The 22,495-nt window shown below is 51.1% G+C and overlaps 2 protein-coding genes across 3 annotated transcripts; one reads left to right on the top strand and one right to left on the bottom strand.

Moving 5' to 3' along the window:
• Positions 1–2,100: 2,100 nt before the first annotated feature.
• On the top strand, positions 2,101–14,100 carry LOC119106974 (vesicle transport protein GOT1B). Of its 2 annotated transcripts, none has more exons than XM_037230320.1 (5): positions 2,101–2,150; positions 7,627–7,718; positions 9,348–9,526; positions 13,018–13,099; positions 13,365–14,100. In XM_037230320.1, the coding sequence occupies exons 1-5, from the start codon at positions 2,126–2,128 to the stop codon at positions 13,407–13,409; spliced, it is 423 nt and encodes a 140-aa protein (XP_037086215.1). In that variant the 5' UTR covers positions 2,101–2,125; the 3' UTR covers positions 13,410–14,100. The 2 variants fall into 2 exon arrangements, with proteins under 2 accessions (XP_037086215.1, XP_037086213.1); XM_037230318.1 differs by lacking the exon at positions 2,101–2,150 and adding an exon at positions 6,101–6,477.
• LOC119106973 (protein henna) lies at positions 13,978–22,390 on the bottom strand (the record flags this gene model as incomplete). The annotated part of the gene is given in 7 exon segments (XM_037230317.1): positions 13,978–14,576; positions 14,905–15,134; positions 15,952–16,214; positions 16,959–17,155; positions 17,589–17,757; positions 19,435–19,609; positions 22,268–22,390. Coding segments are annotated over 7 exon segments (1,317 nt in total), but the record flags the coding sequence as incomplete, so codon positions are not given.
• Positions 22,391–22,495: the final 105 nt, after the last annotated feature.

The raw sequence follows: 22,495 nt of genomic DNA, 5'->3' as shown, positions 1-22,495 counted from the left end.
TGAAGTCGTTCCATGACAATCGAACGATGACGTATTGAAGAGCATATTTCCTAAACAGCCATTTTTTGCGTAGAGCAGTGTTTGTATCTTTATTTGCATCACACCAATAGTTACCAGTGAACTTTTTCATTATATCTAAAGCTTGCCTCAAGATCTTCAAATGTGAAATATTCCCTATAAGCGTTTACTCTTTAGCCGTTCGCCAAGTCGGCATGCTGTCTTTTTTACGTGCCACCGTTTGTGGCATGTGGCCCCCCTTTTGCGGGAAAGTTATGTCACCTTTCGGATTTTTGGTATGTCACCATTTCTCGTGCCGACCGTTTTGCAGTTTGCTATTTAACCGATTTGTCCTTTGGTCCGTCAACTTTTTACATGTCGCCAATATGGAAGTCGTTACATGCCAGCCGACACTGAAAAGAATGGCGAATGAAATCGCATTCGGCAAACTGTAAGTCGACTATTTATCTGGACACCACAAACACCGACGTGGTGAAAACATGTTGTTGGGAGATTTTTGATGTGTGTCTGCGGGTCTACGAGGCAAAGATGTGAAAAAAACGGCAGTCGCTTTCTGTCCTGTTCCCCGCAGAAGGAAGGGAACGGGAGCAATTGGTAAGTAACCAGAATCATAAGCACTTGACGCAGCCGTCAAAAGATCGAATGTGGATTATCCACTTCATGTAGCCTGAAGAAACTCGTGTTTTTATTTCTCCCACTTGAGCTTTTCGTTTTCATGTCGTCATTTGGCCTTCTGTCGTTTTTAGAGTGTCGCCATTACACCCTGTAGCTCTTTGTTCAAACATGACTCGTAAGTAGTTCAACGACATTTAAGTGTTCTCCGATTTGGCGTATCATCCTTTTACGTGTCGTCATTTTGCAATTCGCCAGTTAGCCGCTCGTCATTTTGGCTTGTCGACTTATCGGTATGTCGTCATTTTACAGTTAGTCATTCGGCGGTTCGCCATTGCGGCATGCCGCTATTCTTCCACCCAGCCATTTTGAAGTTTGCCATTTTGCCGATTCGACTTTTTGGTACGTCGACATTTCACGAGTCGCCAATATGGGGGTCGTGAGATAACAGTCGACAGGAAGCCATTCGGCAAATTGCGAGTTCATTTTTTTGAATAAAGGCCCATCCAGAGATGAGCCTGAATTTCATCTTGATGGGTGACTTTGGGAGGACATGGCTTTTTATTTACAGCAGGTCTGGCTGTGGTGAATGTTCCAATGCTGCAAGAGTCGGAATCGGGTGGCAGTGTTCGATGACAGGTATTTTCCCACCCTGCGACCTGGAATATCACATTCAATGTGACATTGAGGAGTCTGGAGTTTTTGACGGACGCTAAGTCTTTCTGCGGTGAAAATTGCGGTCGTAAAAAAGGTTCAAATTGACCAATGATTTTTGGTGACACGGAATTTGAATTCATTTGTTATTACGTTTGACCTTGAAGGTGGCCTTGACCGACCAAGTTTTGAGCAGACGTTATTTCCTACGCTGGTGATATTTCTGATGCCTTATAAATCCGAAATCGAACAGTAATATTTTGTGGTACGAGTTACCCGTCCTACAAATGTGCACTTGACCTTGGAAGGTAGCCTTGGAAAGTTACCCTTGCTTCTGCCGCATTTTTCTACTTTTTTTAAAATTTAATTTATCTTTTCTCAAATAAACATACATTCCATTCAATAAGTTGGTCGAAATTGGCCCCTATATACAATTTTCATGCGCACAAAATAAAAGTGTTCTTCTTTTTTGTGCCGAATTATATTCTGTCACACTGCCTGCCGAGTCAAAACAGCTGACGTCGCCCGCCGGTTAGCGGCAAAAATATATGTACTGTGCGCCAGAATTTACGTGTCGTGGTTGTTCGTGATTCGCGGATGGGAGAGCGGGCAGAAAGGCCGGCTGGAATACGTGCTAGCATGCGTTGGTAAATGCATGGCACATTTTGTTAATTTCGCTGTGATTGCGCCGTTTTCAATACTTGCAACATTTGCTTGAAAGAATTAAGCAGTATCTTGGTTATGACTGCGGATTGAGGTGGATGTAGCCATCAGGTCGTAAAGTTGTAAACGGGATTTACATTACTTCATGGATGCTCAGTAAGGGCCTGACACATCAGAAATGCTGCAGATCAGCGATACTCAAAGTGAGTAGCATGCTACATATATCCCTTTCAGGAATAGTTCTTGCAGAGACGATCCTTGGTGCAGCATCTGCTCAATGGTTAGAGGTGTTCATTTGTATTCTGTTGTGAGGGTCTTTTCCCTTCCCCAGTCCCGGTTGGCTTATAGCATTTGTCATTGCTGAAAAATGAAGGAAAGGGAAATGTGGCACAAAGTTGATTGGTCAACAACTTGTTCAAATCTGTTTGGTGTAGGTGTACTTTCCTACCTAACGTTAGAAAAAATCATTGCACACCATTGTCGTGTTCAAGGCGGCACATATCGTAAATCATCTCAAAACAGGTAGAATCATGCTCCTACCTTCGTATTTCAATAACTTCGATGGCGAGCTCCCGAGCGCCACGCGCACCGCACCGCCTGGACTCCCCAGCGTCGTTTCTGCGTTGCCGTTGTGTAAATACAATATTTCTGCTTACCAAGAACTCTACAAAATGTACGGGACCAAGGTAAACCATTCGTCGTGTTTAAGGCGGAACATATCGTAAATAATTTCAAAACAGATAGAATCATGCTCCTAGCCTCGAATTTTAATAAATACGATAGCGAGCTCCCAAGCGCCGCACGCCCCGCACCGCACCGCCTCGACTTCCAAGCACCGTTTCTATGTTGTTGCGAAAGCACAATATTTCTGCTTATCAAGAACCATAAAACATGTACGGGACCAAGGTAACAATAATAAAGCAACCAAAACCATTTCTTATCGAGTTTAGGTACATTTATGAAACACGCAGGCCAGAATAGTCCAGAACATATCCTAACCTAACCTAACCTAACCTAACCGAACCTAACCTAACCTAACCTCCCCACCCTATATCGCTTTCAACCCAGCATCTCATTGGCATCCATGTTCCATGCCATATATAGGCGCCATATAGTGAGCTTTTATTTAGCTGCCATGTTCTCATTTTGTTTTACATTCCCCACCCAATCCCCCATTTCATGGATTCTTGCTACCTTGTCCCCGTACATTTTTATGGTTCGCAGTAAATATGGTTGATAGTTATAGTATGGGTTATATAGTATAGTTTATAGTTATAGTTATGGTTTATAGTATGGTTCACAGTTAATATGGTTTATATGGTAAATATGGTTATGGTAAATATGGTTTATGTTTAGTAAATATTTTTATGGTTCACAGTTAGGTTATGGTTGTCCTGCCTTAAACATGACGAATGGTTTACTTTGGTCCCGTACATTTTGTACAGTTCTTGGTACGCAGAAATATTGTATTTACGCAACGGCAACGCGGAAACGGCGCTGGGGATTCCAGGCGGTGCGGTGCGCGCGGCGCTCGGGAGCCCGCCATCGAAGTTATTGAAATTCGAAGGTAGGAGCATGATTCTACCTGTTTTGAGATTATTTACAATATGTCATGCCTTAAACATGACGAATGGTGTACAATGATTTTTTCTAACGTTAGGTAGGAAAGTACACCCTGACCCTCATGTTTGTGTGCTCACAGTTCATGCTACCTGCATTTTCATGTATGATCCCAATCTCATGCATGAATTTCATGGTGCATCCCATGGTTCTGTAAGCATGACGGCTATATATGATGGCTGTCAATTGGCTTTCAATGTTGTGCAAGGTATGATGATGTAATCAAACAATGGTGTTTTGAGGAGTGGATATTCTGAACATAGAAACTGTATTTCATAGAGCAGCCTTTTCCACTGAAAGTATACCAACATTTAAAGGTGAGCTAATTTCATCACATTTGCTGCATACTCCAATATCTTCAAATATGCAATATTCTCATTGCAGCTTTCAGCTAGGAAAGTTGATGTGGTGTAGGTCGACCTCAACATCAGTGCATCCTTAACCCCAGCCATCATTATCACATCTTTTAAGATTTGGTCTAAACCTTTTGAACAATGGATTTTGTGATCAGTACTCATACTGTGCAAAGCTTGTTGCATGCAGCATCATGAAATTGTGAGTCTGGGGCAGAGTTGTATGGTAAAAACTTTGCCAGCCATGTTGTGTGGTGTGGTTGTCTTACCCTTTGATGTGACCTCACCTGACCTTTAGGTTGGCCTCAATCACTGGATGCAGATCATTCCAGTCAGGGACAAATATCAAGCACCTGAGGTGACTTAAACCCACCCTGCCATGGGTGGGGGAGGGGGATTGAAGGCTAGGCTCTCATATGACTGAGACACTGAGACACAACATTCAGTATCTGATCAAAATTGAAGCTGCAAAAGGCATTATGTTCAGTTGTCCAGCTAGGCATATTGATACAATATAACTGGTAAATGCTCTGGTCCACACTGGCATCAGGTAGCCTCAGGGAATTATGAAATGGTGCTCTGCAACCAGCTGTGTAAGCTGGGATGTCAGAGAGCTGTTTAATATCTACACCTCAGAGTTTGAGCACTGCATTACAGCTGGCCTATAGTAATTATAAGGGCCTGCATGGGTCAAGTTGTGTATTTCGTGTGCATTTTGTGTGTGGTATCAAATGCCTTCAGATGCATGTGTCTTCATATTGAGTTTGTTATTGTAAGACTGTGACTGCACTATCTACTTGATGTTTCATCTTTCATAGTAATATCCCTGCTAGGTTCCTTGCTTTCTCAAGGCTTTCCACAGGGATGCAGGAAGTGAAGATGGCAGGAGGTATAGGAACTGACACAATGGTCATCTCACAGCTTTGTACAAGTCTAGGATTTTTAGGTATGCTCTTGTAGCTTCGCCTATTGCTTGGGGAAAAGGTAACACTAGTCCACATGTTTCCTAGCAGATTATAGGATTTATCGCATGTTATGGGTCTGCAATGGGGCATAGCTGAAATGAGTCAAGTTTTTAAGAGCTGTACCACTATGGTTGCCTCCCATGCTTCCTGCACAACAAGTGGCAGCATTGTTGGGATTGGATGGATGGCAGTAAGCTTCGAGAGATAAAACCTAGCTGGGTCAGTGGTTCTCTTGTTTCCGCAAAATGAGGCGAGAAGAGGTGATCGTCTGCAGATTACGCATCGGGCACACGTACGCAACCCACGGCTATATGTTGGAGGGAGCTGATAAGCCCATATGTCATCGATGTGGTGCTGTTCTTACTGTTCGGCATATCGTATCTCGTCCGCGGCTCGTGGAAGAATGCCAACGTTACTTTAAACAGCATGACTTGCCCTTCACCCTCTGTGATATGCTAGGAGACAACTCACACTTTCTGGAATCTCAACAGATCTTTTTGTTTCTCAAACGCATCAACTTTTGGATCATTTATGCGGCTCACTAGATAGATAGAACAAAACTCGTTATGGGCGCCAAATGACCACCGCAGTCGGCGCGCCCGCAAACTCCAGCAATCAACAACAACCTTACCTCCCACTTTAATATAATACGCGAAATGAGCTACAATGACCCCAGCTACATACAAATGCAAACATGCAAACAGTAGACCTGGCATATGCTTGAACAGTCCAGACGTGATCGTTGAAGATTCGGTATCGCAATTCACCCGTCTTCACTTCAAATTTTGACCTATCGTGAACGGGCAAAGGAGTAATCACAGCACCGCCGTAATTGTATCGGGTCACCTTCCGGCACTGCCTCCACTGTCCCGGCAGTGGTACCGTTGGGGCAACCGACTGTCGTGCTTAGATTACCACTGGATACCGTCGCCGCCGCTCCTCCCCCTCCACGCTCCCCCCACCGTGACCTGGTTGCCGGTACCGCCGGGCGGGTTATCAGCCGTCACCGCGGAGGAGGGGAGGGGCCCGAGATTGGCAGCGCGTCGCGTGGCCGCTGGGGCCGGCCGGCTCGGTCGTCAAGTGCGCAGCCTGGTGGACCGCCGGCCGTATGTATCGCTCCCGGGGCAAAGTGTCGGTACCGGGGCAAAGGCCGACGCTCGCTGCCGAGGCGGCGTCCCAGCCTGCGGCCGGCGACAGTGCGTGTGCACCATCCGGCTGGCCTCCGTCACCAGCGCCGGACGGCGGGCGGCGGTGCGCGTGTGTGTCAGACCGTGGTCAGAGGGTAGCAGCCTCCACTTGGACCTGGAGAGGACACCCGTTGTCTGTTCGGCGGAGAGCCGGACGACTGGCTGCAGGCTGCGGCCGTGACCCAGAGAGTGTACCGGCAGGCCACCGTGGCCCAGAGGGCCGAGTGACGTTCGGTCCGTGCCCGTGAGCCAGGGAGGGCCGGCGCAGGCCCGTTTAGCGGCTGCTTCGACGCTGTCTTAGTGCCGGCGAGCCGGGCGAGCGAGGCGGGAGGAGCACGGCGCGCTACCCTGGCTCGCCGCCCCGGCTGGCGGGCGGCATGTTTCCCGTTATCACCATGGAGGAGGGTAGGAGCCCTACATGTGAAACGTAAATGCCCGTGCGGGTGCGCATAGGCGGCTGTGACGTCACCGAGTTTGATGTCACTTGTGGCGTTGCTGGTTTGACATTCATAACTGGGAGCTTTTCCCCGAGCGACCGCAACTAAAATTTAGTCAATGTTGGTGCCGATTTACCGAATGTCGACCGTTTCATTTGCGACGTGGCTGTGGGTTCCAGGAAGTGACAATACACCTTGATCATATCCAGAGTGGGTTTGCTTGTCCTAATGGTTGATAACTGCGTGGCAAGAACGAATTCAAGGCTGGCATTAATACACAGGTGGTACACAGGTCACCTGAATTGCGCACCTACTTTTTCAACAAGGCGACTGCCACGGCCTGTGTGTTGGTATTCGCTCTAGGGAGGATACTTTGATCCCAGAGGGGCGGCAGGGAGCCTTTTGCCGTGGCCCGCTGCGTTGCGGTGTAGCATGGCACGACATCCTTTACATGATCGGGCTGATCGACTGGACCGATGGGCCATCCGAGCCACTCGCGGAAAGTCTGGGCAGCCGCACAGTCAGGCTGGGAGTATTGCGTATGTGCCTGGTCCTCAGCTCTCTGCTCTGTCCCCGGCTGTCATTGGCTGTGTGCGGTAGCTGGGTCATGACCGTGCTGACGCCGCACGTAGCGTATCAGGGACTTCTGCTTTGTGTTGTTCCCTGATACGGCCCTTCCATTATATGTCCTTTTGTCTTCTTACGTGTCCGAGGTATTCGGTTGCACCATGTGGACGAAAATTGGGAACCGATTTTAACACCACGCACTTTGATGCCATCGCCGTGTCCTGCAGACATATGTCCTAATCTTCGCGCTCGGCGTCAAGTGGTCTTATGGCTAGTGACCGACGGGTCTGGGTAATGACGTCGGCTCGACTCGAGGGGAACCGCGGGTGTTGTCCATGTGCTGCTCGAAATGCGAAGCTTGACGCCCTTGTCTGAAATCTGTAGCTTTCAGAAGTTAGCATATTTATTCGGTCTGCACGTGCTTATGACTTGTCGGAAAGTTGGTTCATGTTTACACGCCACCTTTTCAGCTAATGTCGTCCTTCCCGCGGGCGCCTCTGCTCAGCTGTGTGCTTGTGTGTAATTGCCCTGACCACTGTCCCGTTTTCAGAGATCGGCATCGGGTTGGTGGGGTTCGGCGTGGCCTTCCTCTTCCTGGGCGTGCTGTTCTTGTTCGACAAGGGCCTGCTGGCCATCGGGAACGTGAGTGCGCGGTGCAGTAGCCGGTTTAGTGGACGGTGTAGTGGACGGTGAAGACGGCGGCGTAGTGTGTGTGGTGGGCGGTGTGGAAGTCGGTGTAGTGGGCGGTGGAGAAGGCGGTGTGGTGGGGGTGGAGAAGACGGTGTAGTAGGTGGTGTAATGGGCGGTATCGTAGGCGGGATGGTAGGTGGTGTAGTGGTTGGTGTAGTGGGTGGTGAAGTAGGCGGTGTAGTAGGTTTTGTAGGGGGTAGTGTTTTGGATGGCGTAGTAGGTGGTGTAGCGGGCGGCATAGCAGGCGGTATAGCAGGTGGTGTAGTAGGCGGTGACTGGGAACAGCAGTCAGAAGACTACTGCGACGCCTCTCGACGGACGTCTCCGCTGCCAGCCTGTGTGGGGTGGCGGGAGCGAAGCATACAAGCCGTTCTGCCGTTGTTTACGGGCTGTTGCCTCTTGACTCGGTGCATTGTATACAGGTTGTTTTAGTGCACTGACGCGTAGTGGAATATTTGTGTCTTATATAGGTTGTTTGGGTCAATCCTTTCATGTGTGGTTGGAGGGCTGAAAAGAACGCCGTTTCTGGGCTGCAGTTCGGAAATCATGTACCATTGACTATATTTGCGACTTGACTCCTAACCGTTACTTATTCACCCATGTAAAACCTAATGAATTCGTTTGCGGATCGGGGAGGAAATGCTGGAATTACTTGGGCACAAATGTGTTCCGCGGGGTTCATTGTACTGTCTTCTGTAGATGGTTTTACAACTGGCCGCGTGCTTAGTACGGTGTAGGAAGCCCTATTTCTTTGTTAGAATGTCTTAAAGTGGTTTTCAGGTCTAAGACACAGGAATGTTGGCGGGTGGAGAAGGTCGGAATCGGTGTTCTTCCATAGTTGTGGGATGCGGCCGTCATGATTTTCCGCATGACGTTGGTGTAATGACTTGCAAAGGTCGTTCTGTCACATTTGTATCTTTGTAAATTTGTAGACTCAGAGAAACTCTGCTCTCGGAGAAGCTGAGAAATGAAATTTTAAAAGGAAAGGGTCGTGTTTTTGAGCAGGGCTTTTGATAGCGAATGTCTTTCCCAAAGCTTTTCATGTAATTTCGCTCATACATGGCATGGAGAAACGATGGAATACGCTATGGAACCTGCCTTTTAGTCTTTGTTAGCGCGTGTGTCTCGGCGAGTTTTTTTTGTGTCTTGGTTGTAATTTGGTGCAGAAACCGCCGCAACTCGTTTGGCACTAATTACGACACGATCGGTCAACTACGTTTAGATTATATGTGAGGAAGTTGGGCTGAAACAGAAATTGTCCGGGGCTTGGTCGCTTGGAACCTCTCACATATGGTTTACGGCGTTCGTTCACCAGTCGCAATGTTATCGTTTTGAAATCCACATGTGTTGGCCCGTGGCACCTGGCTGGGGTTCAGGAATATTTGGCTGCTGCATTACTGTGACCCTGTGCCGCAGCCCGTTCTGTCCGTCAGATGCTGTTGCCTGATAATGTCTTGCGCTGCAACCCGTCCCTGGATTGTGCTGCCGCCGCTGTCGCCTCCTGCCGCCGGGCGACCTGCATTCGTAAGACAAAGTCTGACACCCGTTATGATTCGGTCTCGCCGCCGACTCTGTCTGCAGATCCTCTTCCTGTCGGGCCTGGCGTTCGTGATCGGCCTGGAGCGCACGTTCCGATTCTTCTTCCAGTCGCACAAGGTGCGCGGCTCGGCGTCCTTCTTCGGCGGCATCCTCATCGTGCTCCTCGGCTGGCCGCTGGTCGGCATGCTCGTCGAGGTCTACGGCTTCGTCGTTCTTTTCAGGTATGATATGAACCGCGCTGCTGCCTTCCCGGCTGGGCTCGTGCGGCGTGTCTTTCCGCGTTAAATGGGGTGCTAGGTTGGCCTCCACTCTCTCAGTCTCTCCCACTCTCTTGGTTCTGAGCCATCATGTAATGTCTGTGTTTCTCTTGGTCGTCTGCGTGGAGCTGAATGTGATGGTGGGTAGTGAGGGATGCAGGGGGAAGATGACATGCCCCCCCCCCCCCCCCCCCCTTGGACCGGAGAGGCACCAAGATCTCGCGGCGATGAGGTGCCGCAGTCTTTATTTCCGGTCTACGTAACCCATATTTTAAGACGTAATTAGTTAAGGGGCACCTCAAACCGCTTTAACTATCAAAGTTCGGCAACAGAATGTGAAGTGGAACTCACCTGTAGAAATAAATCGGACTAAATCCGTGGAAACATTCCGATGAAAGACGCTTTACGCTTAGTTATAAGTTATAAAAATAAAGTTGCCGAAATCCGGGGAACTCTTTGTGAGGGGGGCCTTATGAAGCGTGGCCCCATCCCTCGACGAAATCCTGGATTCGCCCCTGGTGGTCGGTAAGCGTGGGGCCATCTTCATACTAACGGGAAGTTATACGTTGCCCAACTAATTCGACGTGCTGGCTTCCATCTCACCATTGGGAAATAAGCACAGCAGTGAGACAGACAACAGCCATTCAGTGCCGCATCATTCAACGTGGACGGAAGGGAATTGAAGCTGGGCGGTGTCTTTCAAGCTCCCACATATCGGGCATAGCTGCCAGCTGGTTTGGTGTCGGTGCGGGAGGTGAAAGCAAGCAAAGTCGGTGATCTGCAAGCATTTTCTTGGCGATTTGATGTCATAGCTTCGTTAGGATGTTGCAAAAGGTGATGTGCGTTTGTGATTACTGTTGTCCACATTCGCTATCATGTACTGAAGCCAGCCATCTGGTATGTGTGAAAGCCTGCTTGTAGCCATCGGCAAGCTTGTTGGGGTAATCGTTTTTGACGCAACTTAAATCATGATCGAACGGCTTTTGAACCCAACAGGGGCTGTTGTCAGCAGTCCTTAGGGTAAAATCGGGGGGGGGGGCCATAAGAACCTATGGGGTGCAGTGAGGTTCACGTGCCCGAACCAAATTCTGTTTAAGCTCAAGATCATCCCGCGCAGGGGGAGAGAGAGAGAGAGAGAGAGAGAGAGAGAGAGAGAGAGAGAGAGAGAGAGAGAGAGAGAGAGAGAGAGAGAGAGAGAGAGAGAGAGAGAGACCGAAATGATAGAAATGATATGTATATGTATATATATATATATATATATATATATATATATATATATATAGCAACAATTCAAGTGCAACATCGAAGGCTGCAAACTTCGTTCCATACACTACATTGGCGTCACCACAACGACACTCTCACGACACCTGACAATGCACTTACGTGATGGGGCACCTCTGGACATCATGCGACACGAACGCGACGTGATATTGACACGACGACAACTGACAGACAGCACTGACATTTTACGGACGTGCAATGACAGAAGGCGCCTCCAAATTTGGGAAAGCATATTCATGAACGAACTCTCTCCGGCCCTACACAGACAGACAAATGCCTGCACAACTCTCGAACTATTAGATGGTGGGCTGTGAGCACTACTGATGCGATTGTGGCAGTAGTGTTCTCATTGTGTCTTTGTAGTGTTCCCATTATGAGTGTTTTTTATATGTATCAAAGTGAAAATAGGATTCTGTCTTACTTTAATGAGTTATGTTTCTTTTATGTTCTCCGTACCAAAAGATGTTTTCCAACAGTATTACACAATGTTTATCCTTTAAAACTCAAAACTTGTTTTTTGTGCCATTTGGTCCTCTCCGGCGATGAAAGAGGATCTCGAAACGTTCGAATGTCAGGAGCGATGAATCTTTGAGTAATTTTGTGCGAACCATCTTTAATTTAAGCGATGGTGCCAGGTCCAAGACCCGGAAACTAGAACGATGCGTCAAAAAGCTCGTCAATGCTGAATCAACAGTTATTTTTAATCAGACACATTATATATATATATATATATATATATATATATATATATATATATATATATATATATATATGGAAGAATTGTAAGGTGTTTGGACTCGACGTCTGGCCACTCAGTGTTGAGAGGGAGGTGGTCGGTGGGTGGCAGCGCCGCCCGTTCGTCCTAGTGAAGTGCTCGTTGGCGGTGTGGCGCAGCTGGAGCCCAATGGTGGGACGACCATTTTGTTCCCCTCGGGTGTCGTGAAAAAGACCGGAAACGAGGCCGGTGATGGGTACAGCTGCACTGGCGATTCATTTTGGCCCAAGCCATGTACCGAGTGCTTCTCACCATGGGTTCGCCGCTAGGCCGGCTCGTGTAAAGCGCGTGGGATGACTGCGTTGGGAGTGGCGTGCAAAGCTCGGGCTACAAGCCTGCCCATGCCCAGACGCTTTAACTCTCGTGATAGTGACTGCAGTGGCATTGTTCGACGAACGGTCGGATGATACCGTGTTTGGTTATGACTGACAGCTTTTGGTGGGCTCGTTGCCGAGATATGATCTGGGGCTCCTGGCTGCAAATATGGGATGATTCGGTACTGCATTGGCAGAGGCTTGACTGTTGGAAGTTTGCAGTGGATTGCAGAAGAGGCAGGTTGGCGTGGCCCGAGTCCGGCCGTGCTGGAGGGAGGGTGCCGTTGTTGGTTAAACCTCTGGTGGGGGCCGACTTAGCGTCCGGCGTTGTGTGCATGCGGCGATGCTCCTCCCCAGCGCCGTCCCGTCTCCAGCTGGTGGGGAGCCGAGTGCCGCCGTCCGCCCCTGGGACCCCCGGCTCCGGCCGACTGTCGGGAGGGGGGGGGGGAGGGGAGGTCACAGGTGCCAGCCGTCTGGCAGCGGACCGGCTCCGGCCGACTGTGGGCAGTGCCGCTGTCGCCACCTGTCCCGCTTTGATCGGCGTCTCGTGCCACGATCGACCCGCCGGCGCGCCGGCCGCTCTCCGGGTCACGCCGAGTGAGCGCGGCTGAGGAGGGTGACCGGTGAATAGAGGGTCGGCAGCCTTCCCTCACGGCCAGCGGTGAATAGAGGGTCGGCAGCCTTCTCTCACGGCCAGCGGTGAATAGAGGGTCGGCAGCCTTCCCTCACGGCCAGCGGTGAATAGAGGGTCGGCAGCCTTCCCTCACGGCCAGCGGTGAATAGAGGGTCGGCAGCCTTCGTGCGTCTGCTGGCGTACGTCGCGCCCCTTTTCATAATCAGAGCGGTGTAACACATCCGACATGTTCGACACGTTACATGAATACGTGAATGTGTTTTGCTATGATTTTTACCCGAAGTTATCGGGGATGTGAGAACTAAGCGCATCATAATGCGTATCCAGTGCCTAAAAGAAGTTTTGGCTCAGCATGGTCTTGGCAATTTTCGCCGGTACATAACTTGTTCTGTCTTATTGTCTGTGTTTGAGTCACGGTTGGTGGCATAATTTCCGATGTTCTTTGTTACAGCGGATTCTTCCCTGTCGTCATAAACTTTTTAAGACGGATTCCAGTCATAGGGTCATTTCTGAATCTCCCCTTCATTGGTCCAGTAAGTGGAGCAATGTTATCTTGTTTTGACCATGCGCGTGGACTTGACCACACACGCGTGGCGCCTAGCTATTGTCCAGTATCGGAATCGTTATTTTGAGCGTGCTAAAATAGATGTTTGTGTCGCTGTGTTTTGACTTGTTTCAACTAAGAAAAATCGCCGAACATACGGCTTGCCGTGGCACATCGTGCTACAAAATGGCCCCTTCAGATGTCCGGTGCGCTGTCACAGCTATCGCGTTTGATGACGGCGGGTCTTGTTTCAGTTCCTGGACAGAGTGTCGGGCGACCCGTCGCGGACAATGGTGTGAGCCGAACGGTGCCGTGCTGCCACCTGCGGGCAGGCCGCGGCAACGCTAGTTCTTCGAATTATCGCCGAACGAAGGGGCGTTACGTTTATGTGTGGTGAAGCCATCCTGTGTGTGGGGTGTGTTTTGCCCCACATGTGTGGCGTGCGTACGTCGGTAGCGGGCGGATCCGGCGGGTCTGGTGACGCTGTCGGGGCAGAATGAGCCGCGCGCCGCCTGATCGCCGCCCGTGCCCCGTCCAGTGGCTTCCCCGCTTGTGTGGCCCGACTCTGTCCGCTGTGTGCTACGGTGCCGGGCTGCTGATATCGGCGCACGATTGATCGTGTTGTTCAGATGATTGTTCAAGTGCAGGCGAGTGGCTGGCGTGTTGGAAGACCAGCAATTTGGCTACATGGGACAAATGGGACATGCTTTCAAAACTGTCGTGGCTGGCAGGTGAAAAACAGTGTTGTGGCCAGGAAAGGTGTGGCTAGAAGTAATTTTCGTGTGTTGGAAGCCCTTCACGCGTAATTTTTGGTCAGATTTTCCTTACGCCCTTGTATTTTTGGCCTGCTCCAACCAAAACATACAATTCAATGCTTGTACTATATGTACAGCTGCAGATGCACTGTGTTGTTGAAATTTCAACCACCCCGCACAGAACGTGTTTACCCCACGGAAATGCAGAGGTGGTATATACATGCTATGCATCACGTGTGCCAAATTCTGAGCTTTCTTGGTGCCAGTGCTTCAGGCAGCATGTGGGTCGACTCCACTGGAGAAAACATTCCACAATGCTCTGGGCGTCCTGGCCCCAGGCCCGGTGCGCGAAGTGCCGCTCGTCGGGACACCTACCGTCTACAGAGCGCCGCCGCCTAATATCCGATATAGAAAGCATTCACACATTTTACACCACCCACACGACAGAAACACGATGTGGACAGAGACGTTGCTGGGCTTGAGAGCCATCTGTTGGGCACTCCACAAAGTAAAACTTGCTTCCGAGTGACCTTCCGCCGCTGCGTTTGCATTTAGCGGAACTTTTTTATGGCGTCCAGCAGGATCTTCATCTCCGAGTTGATGTCGCCGATGAGCTCCTCGACCTGAGGTCGGGAGTCGAGCGTGATGACCTGCTGAGTGTACGGGTCGTAGCGCACCGAAAATGGGCGTGGAATGGTGGCGGCGAAGTTTCTGAAAGCGGGAATAACGATTAGCTGTCTTTCAACAAGTGCGCTTTGCTGGAGTTTGCACTCAGCGCGGTTTGCATTGGGCATGTGGTAGCCTGTCGGGGAAAAACGGGGCGTTGTTATTCAGCATTACGACAGTGGCAACATCGTAACCCAGACATGACGCAAACTTGCTCGTAGTTTTACGACTGATCATTTTTAAGAACGTGATGGCATATTCTATTTCACATTCGATCAAACCGAATCGTTTCGGTCGTACCAGCGAGCTACTATTACAACAAGGAGAATGATGCTGGGGCACGCCACGGAGAAACGCGCGGGCAGCTACTCACATCATCTTGTCCTTGGCGTCCTCGAAGCTGTCGGCCACGTAGTACACGGGCTGGTACTCAGTGATGGGGTACTTCTGCACGCCCGTCTTCTCGGGCACGAACTCGCGCACGTCCGGCTTGTCGGAGAGACAGTACTCGAGCTCGCCGAACGACGAGAGCAGACCGGCGCCGTACGCCTTCAGCTCGTTGTCTTGCCGGCACAGGCCGAACTCGACCGTGAACCAGTAGCACTGCGGTGCAGAGATTAACCGTGAGCCAGCAGCGGTGCGGTGCAGAGATCGACCGTCAGCCATCAGCACAACGGTACAGAGACCGCCATGAACCAGTAGGAGTGCGGTATGGAATCAGCCGTGAGCTAATAGCACTGCACTATAAACGTCGACGTCGAGTCAGCAGAATCGCAGTGCAAAGATGGAGTGAACCAGCTGTGACAAACCAACAAAGATGGAGAGTGAACCAGCTGCGCTGCAACAACATGGAGATCGGCTGTGGACCAGTCGCACTACATTCAATGTAAACATTGACCGTGAGCCAGCAACACTGCAAAGTGCAAGGGAATCAAATGTGGACCAGTGACACTGTGAGCTGGTGACACCGTGACACACATAGAAATCAACTGTAAGCCGGTACTACCGCGGCACATGCAGATGTCAACCTGAGCCAGCCAGTATAGCTGCAGCGTGTGGCGGTACTCGCACATTCACCGTGAACCAGGGAGCCTTGATGCATGAATTGACCCCGGTCCTGAAGCTCTCGCATTGCGTCAAACGATTCGGCCGCGTGCCAGTACCATCGTCACGCGCAGATGAAACGTGGCCCTGACGCTGTGACGCATGTAATCCCGAGCAAGCTCTACATCTTTCCCGAGCTGACAGCGACTGTTAACCAACAGCCGTACAAAACTACAACGAAATCAGCTGATGTATCGCTGTTGACCGCCAGCTAACTTCAACCAAATCAGCTGATGTATCGCTGTTGACCGCCAGCTGGCCGGTGTGAGCCAGTTGGCCGTCGTCGCCCGGTACGCGGCCGGTGTCAGCCACTCACCGTGGCCAGCTTCTCCACGTATTCGTCTGGTGCGCCGAGCGAGGCCAGGCCGATCTCCTGACTGAAGCGGGCGAAGCTCGGGTCGGCCAGCAGCGGCACGTGACCCAGCACCTCGTGACACACGTCCGGCTCAGGCGTGTAGAACGGCCGGCTTGGATGCCGGATGTACTGGGTCGAGTGGAACACGCGGAACGCCAGGCCCGCCAGGAAGTCGCGCGACGACAGCAGGCCGGCCACGGGACGCAGGGTGAAGCCCGTGCTGCCTGCGCAACAGAAGAGCACGGCGTGAGGCGGAGGGAGGGGGTGCGGTACAGCGGGGGAGTTACGCTGTTTGCGAAGCGCAGGGGCACGGCGTGAAGCGGAGGGAGGGGGTGCGGTACAGCGGGGAGTTACACTGTTTGCAAAGCGCAGGAGCACGGCGTGAAGCGGAGGGAGGGGGTGCGGTACAGCGGGGAGTTACACTGTTTGCAAAGCGCAGGAGCACGGCGTGAAGCGGAGGGAGGGGGTGCGGTACAGCGGGAGTTACGCTGCTTGCGAAGCGCAGGAGCACGGCGTGAAGTGAAGGGAGGAGGTGCGGTGCAGCGGGGAGTTATGCTGTCCGCCAAGCGGGGTGGTACGGTGTGGAGGCCGTGCGATGTGGGGAACAGGGACGGCTTAGCGTGAAATAGAGGGGGCGCCTGTCGTACAAACTGGCTGTCCGCGCAACCTGGGCAGCAGAGGTGGTGCAGACTAAGGCTTCATCTGAAACAGCCGGGACTGCCCACAGAGCGTGCCGACATCCTAACTTGGGATTCGCTACAAGCAACTATGCTGGATCATACCCAGAGCGCATAAAAGCCCAGCGTATTTGTCATGAATGACTGGCAGGGACTTGAGCGTTAAGCAACAACTGCACGCGAGGTCATTTGCCAGCAATTACAAAGACAATCTTATTTTCTGGAGTGTGTGAAGGCACGTCAAGAGCTTTGGACGGTTGAATGAGAAGGCAAGCAACGACGTTCACCCACTTTTAAGGAACGTTGAGATGTCCTCCAGCTGGGGGATGTTGTCCTCCCGGTAACCGCAGTGCTCGATCAGCAGCGGGAAGGCCCGGTTATGCTCCTTGCAGGCGTGCGTGGGGTACAGCTCGGTGAGTCGGCGGAACACTTTGCCCCACGTATCGACGTCATCCTTGCTGTACTCGACGCGCGGTATGGGCGTGCCGCTGGAAATGACCCACGGATGTCGCTGATGGAGTGCGTAGTGAGCCATGCGGTCAGATTTAGTTGCTCATTGACTCACATTGGCCATGGGCTAAACTTACGTTCGTCTACATCGGCTGCGCGTCCACAGCTAGTGCATTCATGACGAAGCAGTGATCTCGATCAGTTGCCGATCGTCACCGTTTTCATTACCACAGCATGCTCTATTCTGTTTTACCATCTTATGCAAATTTCGCTACATGGTTTTCGTTCTTTTTTGCCATGGCCCTGACAAGTTTATTAAAAGAAGTTTATCTAACATCGCGTGCCTTCAGAACTCAACACATCACGCGAGCAAGTACCATGAAGTGTCACGGCTCCGGCCGGACCCTCCGCGGATACAGGCGATATCAACCCGACTCTGTTACTGATAATGGGGTATGATACATGACTCACTGTTTGTAGTTGTAAGCGATGTCGGCGAACTCCTTGCGCCGCTTCCTGTACTCGACGTCGGTGAAGCCGGGGTGGTCCGAGTCGAGCTCACTGCCGTAGGACAGGATCTGGTCCGCGAACTTGTCGAGGTCGGAGATCTTCTGCGGATACCAGGGCACCACGCCCGCCGCTGCCCGGCGCGCATCCGAACCAGCCAGTTAGTGCAGACCACGGTCAATAGATCGCGGTGTTTTTGTTCATTTTGTTCCCCCTTTACTCTAAACACATGGTGATTTTAGGAACTCGTCTTCGGGGAGGCGTTTCGCGAATCTCGTAGCTCCCCTTCGCTCAAGAGAAAACTCTGGCACGTTCAAAAACAATTGTAACGTGCCGTGATTGCATAAAAGTTCACCTTTCAACCTTTACCACCTTTAGGTAAGACCCTGCAATAACGACGTGACGCGTTCGATTTACTTGAGAGAAATAGTTAGAGATTTTGGGATGTGGACGTCGCCGCCCACGGTTCAACGAAACCTACGTGGGCTGCGGACACGCCAAAGAACCATTGGATCACAAAATTAAGTACAGCAATCGACACACTGTTGTCGAATTGCCGAAGGCAACTTAGCAAAGAAGGTGTAAACTTGATATTCAGTGACCCAGGCCTCAGTCCCCTCACCCCCCCCCCCCCCCCTCTCAAGAGCGAAGATAAACTTTAACGACAACAAAAGTGAAGAAGATCAACAACAACAACAAAAGTACACCAATCAACACGCCGTGGTCGATTTGCCGGTGCTAAAGTACGGAACGGTAGGTCATGACCGTTGTGGCCTACGGGCCACAGGTCAACAGAGTCCAGACATGTCCAAATTGCGCCAAGCGTGCTCTCTTTAGCGCCGGTGTGGGCTGCTGACACGTCTGGTCGCCCGCGCGCTGCTAGTAAAGCAGCGTTTCACTGTGAATGATTTTGCTGTGTACTGGTGGGGAGAGGGCAGGGTCGCGGTGGAGAGTGGGGGCTGGTGTGACTGAGCCCCCTACCCTGAGTTAACATGTTACGATAGCCCCTGCTCAGCCGGCGCCATGCCCGGGTGACACATCCCCATGCCCTGTGCTTCGCCACAGACCTGTTTTGGACGGCGCGACAGATTGCGATAATGTGCTGAGAGGTTAGTTATGCAACGAGCCAAATTGAAATGAGCTTGGGTTGAACCCAGCGGAGTTGCCTTGTGCCAGTCTCGAGAGAGCAGCGCCAGAGGCCCGCTTTCGGCTGGCCTCCACTGTGCCGCGGGCTGGCGTGTCTGAACGCCATCACGCCGGCATCGTGTTCCAAGTCAGCCCTCTGCGCCTCGGTCGGACTCTAGATCGTGCGCTCGGCGAACCTGCCGTGGCCGGCGCCGCCCGTCATCGGCCTGCACTCAGCCTGCATCGGCGTCCGACCTTTCCAGCCTGGGGCAGCGCCCGGCATAGCTGCAGTTCCCACGCCCGCCGAATGGGCGTCAGAGTGACAGCAGCTGGTCACGAGAGACGTCATGGAACTGAGGTCAGAGAGCAGAATGGGGTCGTTTCGGAGCACTGCATGATGCAGCTGCGACCGGGTGGGCGTCCGTCGCTCTTCCCTGCCAGCACCCAGTTGGGGCTGTTCAGTGAGGTAACACCGCGGCCCGGCGAGGCGCTGACGGCCAGGTGACGACACTGCGAGTGATAGCTGTTCCTGCCGACGGCCCGGCCGGCTATCGATCACAAGCCAACGGCTGCCTGGAGAAGCCCCAGGCCCGCCTGTCCCAGCTCGGGCAGATGGAGCAGGCGATAGTGGCGCGCCGGCTCGCCACTCAAGGCCGCGGCCGGCCGCGGCGCCGCAACGCCTCACCGGCATTGTTCTTGTAGTTTCTGGAGACGATCTGGAAGTAGGTGGACTTCTCTCGCAGCTCCTCCAGCGCTTTGCTGACGTTGGGCGACTCGGTGCTGATCTCCAGAATGAATTCGTACTCGTCGCTGCGGTGGGAGGACCGCGACTCGATGTGCTCCAGGTTCACTTTGTTTTTCTGGAAGTTGTTGGGTTCATTTGTAACGGAAGCAGTTGTGTCTGTGGCTCAGGAGCTAATCCAATGGTTATGTCAGTGTGATTCGTTTGTAACGCAAGCAGTTGTGTCTGTGGCTCAGGAGCTAATCCAATAGTTATGTCAGTGTGATTCGGTTGTAACGAAAGCAGTTGTGTCTGTGGCTCAGGAGCTAATTCAATAGTTATGTCAGCGTGATTCGTTTGTAACGAAAGCAGTTGTGTCTGTGGCTCAGGAGCTAATTCAATAGTTATGTCAGCGTGATTCGGTTGTAACGCAAGCAGTTGTGTCTGTGGCTCAGGAGCTAATCCAATAGTTATGTCAGTGTGATTCGGTTGTAACGCAAGCAGTTGTGTCTGTGGCTCAGGAGCTAATCCAATAGTTATGTCAGTGTGATTCGGTTGTAACGGAAGCAGTTGTGTCTGTGGCTCAGGAGCTAATCCAATAGTTATGTCAGTGTGATTCGGTTGTAACGGAAGCAGTTGTGTCTGTGGCTCAGGAGCTAATCCAATAGTTATGTCAGTGTGATTCGTTTGTGACGAAAGCAGTTGTGTCTGTGGCTCAGGAGCTAATCCAATAGTTATGTCAGTGTGATTCGTTTGTAACGAAAGCAGTTGTGTCTGTGGCTCAGGAGCTAATCCAATAGTTATGTCAGTGTGATTCGGTTGTAACGCAAGCAGTTGTGTCTGTGGCTCAGGAGCTAATCCAATAGTTATGTCAGTGTGATTCGGTTGTAACGCAAGCAGTTGTGTCTGTGGCTCAGGAGCTAATCCAATAGTTATGTCAGTGTGATTCGGTTGTAACGCAAGCAGTTGTGTCTGTGGCTCAGGAGCTAATCCAATAGTTATGTCAGTGTGATTCGGTTGTAACGAAAGCAGTTGTGTCTGTGGCTCAGGAGCTAATCCAATAGTTATGTCAGTGTGATTCGGTTGTAACGAAAGCAGTTGTGTCTGTGGCTCAGGAGCTAATCCAATAGTTATGTCAGTGTGATTCGTTTGTAACGCAAGCAGTTGTGTCTGTGGCTCAGGAGCTAATCCAATAGTTATGTCAGTGTGATTCGGTTGTAACGAAAGCAGTTGTGTCTGTGGCTCAGGAGCTAATCCAATAGTTATGTCAGTGTGATTCGGTTGTAACGGAAGCAGTTGTGTCTGTGGCTCAGGAGCTAATCCAATAGTTATGTCAGTGTGATTCGGTTGTAACGCAAGCAGTTGTGTCTGTGGCTCAGGAGCTAATTCAATAGTTATGTCAGTGTGATTCGTTTGTAACGCAAGCAGTTGTGTCTGTGGCTCAGGAGCTAATCCAATAGTTATGTCAGTGTCAGAATAGATACATAAATGGGAAACAAATTTGGTGCAACCGCCAGGAGTTGAGGCGAGCAATTTGTGCTACATCATGTTGTCAATCTACTAGGTATGCGGACGACTCTAAAAGATATCGCATAGCTATTCGTTAATTTATGTGAACGGGTGTTTGGCGCCGGCTGGTATGTATGCTTGGCTGCAAAAAGATAAAACAGTAATAACAGCCAGATTCCTCGTAAAAAAAACACAGAATGGAGATACAGACGCGTTGATATTTCCGGCAACATGCCTTTACCGAAACGAATAGCAGAAGTTAATTCAAAATACAAACACTGATTTTGAATTTATTCTGCTATCCGTTTCGATAAGGGCGTGCTGCTAAACTATGAAAGCATCTATATCCACTCAAGCTTGAACATGTCCTACATGGGTCACTGATCCGATTGAATGTTCAAATTGCAAGATTATTCGAGATCACATTACGAGCAGCTTCTGTTCGACCATGGAAAAGCTGGATATATCAGTAACACCCGGCTGATTCAGCGATACTTTTGGTCCATATGATGTTACCGGGAGGTGGCGTCGTCACAAATGGACACCATTAACAACTGACGGTGGGCGATGGTGTCAGGCGTCATGAGAACGCCCCGAGTCCAGGGAGCTCGCGTTCTCACCACCGACCCGCGCACAGTGGGCGTCTCGATCGTCTATCGATAAGGGCGGCGGAGTGCGCGGCAAAACAGGTTCGCCTGTGGTCTCCGACAAAAACAAGGGGTCACTGCCTGACAATGGCGCTCCGGAGAAACAGAAAACCAACCGTCCGTGCTCGCGCATTAATGTTTTGAGCCGGGGTAGACGGTTTTACGACCCCTGATCGACGAGAGGGTTTTCAGCTACCATTTGACATGTTAGGCTACTCAGGCTGCTGCGGAAGTTGGGTTCACAAAATTTTCCGGAGGTGGTAGGAATCGAACCACCAGGCATCCCGGTTGGGAAACCGCTGCGGATCAGTGGCTGTTTCCAGATTGATCTGTAAATCAATTTTGGCATCTGCCTGAGCTTGCATTAAGAGCCAAGGCGTTAGCGACAGCGGGTATGCACACCGACTGCAATCGGGTGTAAGAAGCTGCGACAGTACAAGCTGAAGTGGCCTCATACGTGCGAAAATAAATCACATTTGCTCCTGGCGTCCTCTTCAATTAAAAGGGAAAAGCGCAACTAGTTTCACGACTTCTAAGGTTTCAGCCGCTACTTGGGACGATCATTAAGCGCGCCAACTCATAATGCATTGCATGCATGCCTATCATGGCCCAATTTCCAGATAATGCATTTAAGTGCTTACCTTAAACACGTCGAGCGCGTCAGCCAACGAGCCACTCTCATGACTCATGGAGAAGGTGAGCGTCACCTTCTTCTCTGAGTCCAGGCCCTCGATGATGTAGTTGCCACCCTCCTTCAGAATCGGCTGCGGAAGAGACACGCGCGTGTCAGCGGTGGCGAAACCGATTGAACAGCGAGGAACAGAGGGAGATAAGAGCATTGGTGTCGTGAGGAAGAGGGAGAGTGGGAG

This window comes from Pollicipes pollicipes, unplaced genomic scaffold (assembly GCF_011947565.3).
Source record: "Pollicipes pollicipes isolate AB1234 unplaced genomic scaffold, Ppol_2.1 Scaffold_6531;HRSCAF=7745_pilon_pilon_pilon, whole genome shotgun sequence".
Lineage (NCBI taxonomy): Eukaryota > Metazoa > Arthropoda > Thecostraca > Pollicipedomorpha > Pollicipedidae > Pollicipes > Pollicipes pollicipes.
Note: the sequence above shows the minus strand (reverse complement) of the source record. Positions and strands in the feature narration are given on the sequence as shown.